This window comes from Pteropus vampyrus, unplaced genomic scaffold, assembly GCF_000151845.1.
Source record: "Pteropus vampyrus isolate Shadow unplaced genomic scaffold, Pvam_2.0 Scaffold366, whole genome shotgun sequence".
Lineage (NCBI taxonomy): Eukaryota > Metazoa > Chordata > Mammalia > Chiroptera > Pteropodidae > Pteropus > Pteropus vampyrus.
This window is the reverse complement of record NW_011889147.1, coordinates 101,816-103,168: the sequence shown is the minus strand read 5'-3', so window position 1 is coordinate 103,168 and position 1,353 is coordinate 101,816. Positions and strand designations below refer to the sequence as shown.

General features: G+C 38.8%; 1 protein-coding gene across 1 annotated transcript; it reads left to right on the top strand.

The window, feature by feature from the left end:
• The first annotated feature begins 154 nt into the window (after positions 1 to 154).
• Positions 155 to 1,093, top strand: LOC105305124 (olfactory receptor 508-like). Its single transcript, XM_011379568.1, has one exon. The coding sequence runs from the start codon at positions 155 to 157 to the stop codon at positions 1,091 to 1,093; it is 939 nt and encodes a 312-aa protein (XP_011377870.1).
• Positions 1,094 to 1,353: the final 260 nt, after the last annotated feature.

Genomic DNA, 1,353 nt, shown 5'->3' with positions numbered 1-1,353 from the left:
GTATGAACACACTTCTTACCAAATTTACACTAGAGTGTCATGTTTTTGTAATTTATTATATATCCTCTGTAAATATAAGTATGTACATTATAATATTTTCTTCTGTTCTAATATCAATTTGTTTTGCTTTCAGTGGGCACCATTTTCAGTACAGATGAGGACTAGAAACTATACAGCTGTAACAGAGTTCATTATTTTGGGGTTAACAGAGGATACTACAATGTGTGTCATTTTATTTATTGTGTTTCTAGGAATCTATGTTGTCACCTTAATGGGCAATGGCAGCATAATCATGTTAATCAGAAGTAGCCCTCAGCTTCATATCCCGATGTACCTTTTCCTCTGCCACTTGGCCTTTGTAGACATCTGTTACACCTCATCAGTCACACCTGTTATGCTCATGGGCTTCCTCAGGGAAGGAACCTCTATCCATGTTGCTGGCTGTGTAGCTCAACTCTGTTCTGGGGTCACATTTGGGACAGCTGAGTGCTTCCTGCTGGCTGCCATGGCCTATGATCGCTATGTAGCCATCTGCTCACCACTGCTCTACTCCACCCACATGTCTCCCAGAATCTGCATTCTCTTAGTGGGGATGTCCTACCTAGGTGGATGTGTGAATGCTTGGACATTTACTGGCTGTTTATTAAGTCTATCCTTTTGTGGGCCAAATAAAGTCAATCATTTTTTCTGTGACTATTCACCACTTTTGAAGCTTTCCTGTTCTCAGGATTTTATTTCTGAAATAATTCCAGCCATCTCTTCTGGCTCTATCATTGTGGTCACTGTGTTTATCATTGCTCTGTCTTATGTCTACATCCTTTTCTCCATCTTGAAAATGAATTCCACTGAGGGGCGCCATAAAGCTTTCTCTACCTGCACTTCTCACCTCGCAGTGGTCACTCTGTTCTATGGGAGCATAACATTCATTTATGTGATGCCCAAGTCCAGCTACTCAACTGAACAAAACAAAGCGGTGTCTGTGTTCTACATGGTGGTGATCCCCATGTTGAACCCCATCATCTACAGCCTCAGAAACAAGGAAGTTAAACAGGCAATGAGAAAATTGATGGCTAGAACACATTGGTGGTCATAAGATACTAAATATATAATAAATATTATATAAAGAGGGCCTTTTCTTCAGAAAAATGGATAATATACCAAGGAAATTTCAGTATATATTCACAATATAGACCCACAAACTTCATTGTGTGATTCGCAAGAAAATTTTCAATGTAAAGAATAAATGAGTTTCACTAAGATAGGAACATCTAGCAGAAAATATGTGCTTTATCCTTTCTTCACCCACCATTTCTTGTATCTACAAGAGCAAATATTTTCAAATAAGTTCTATGC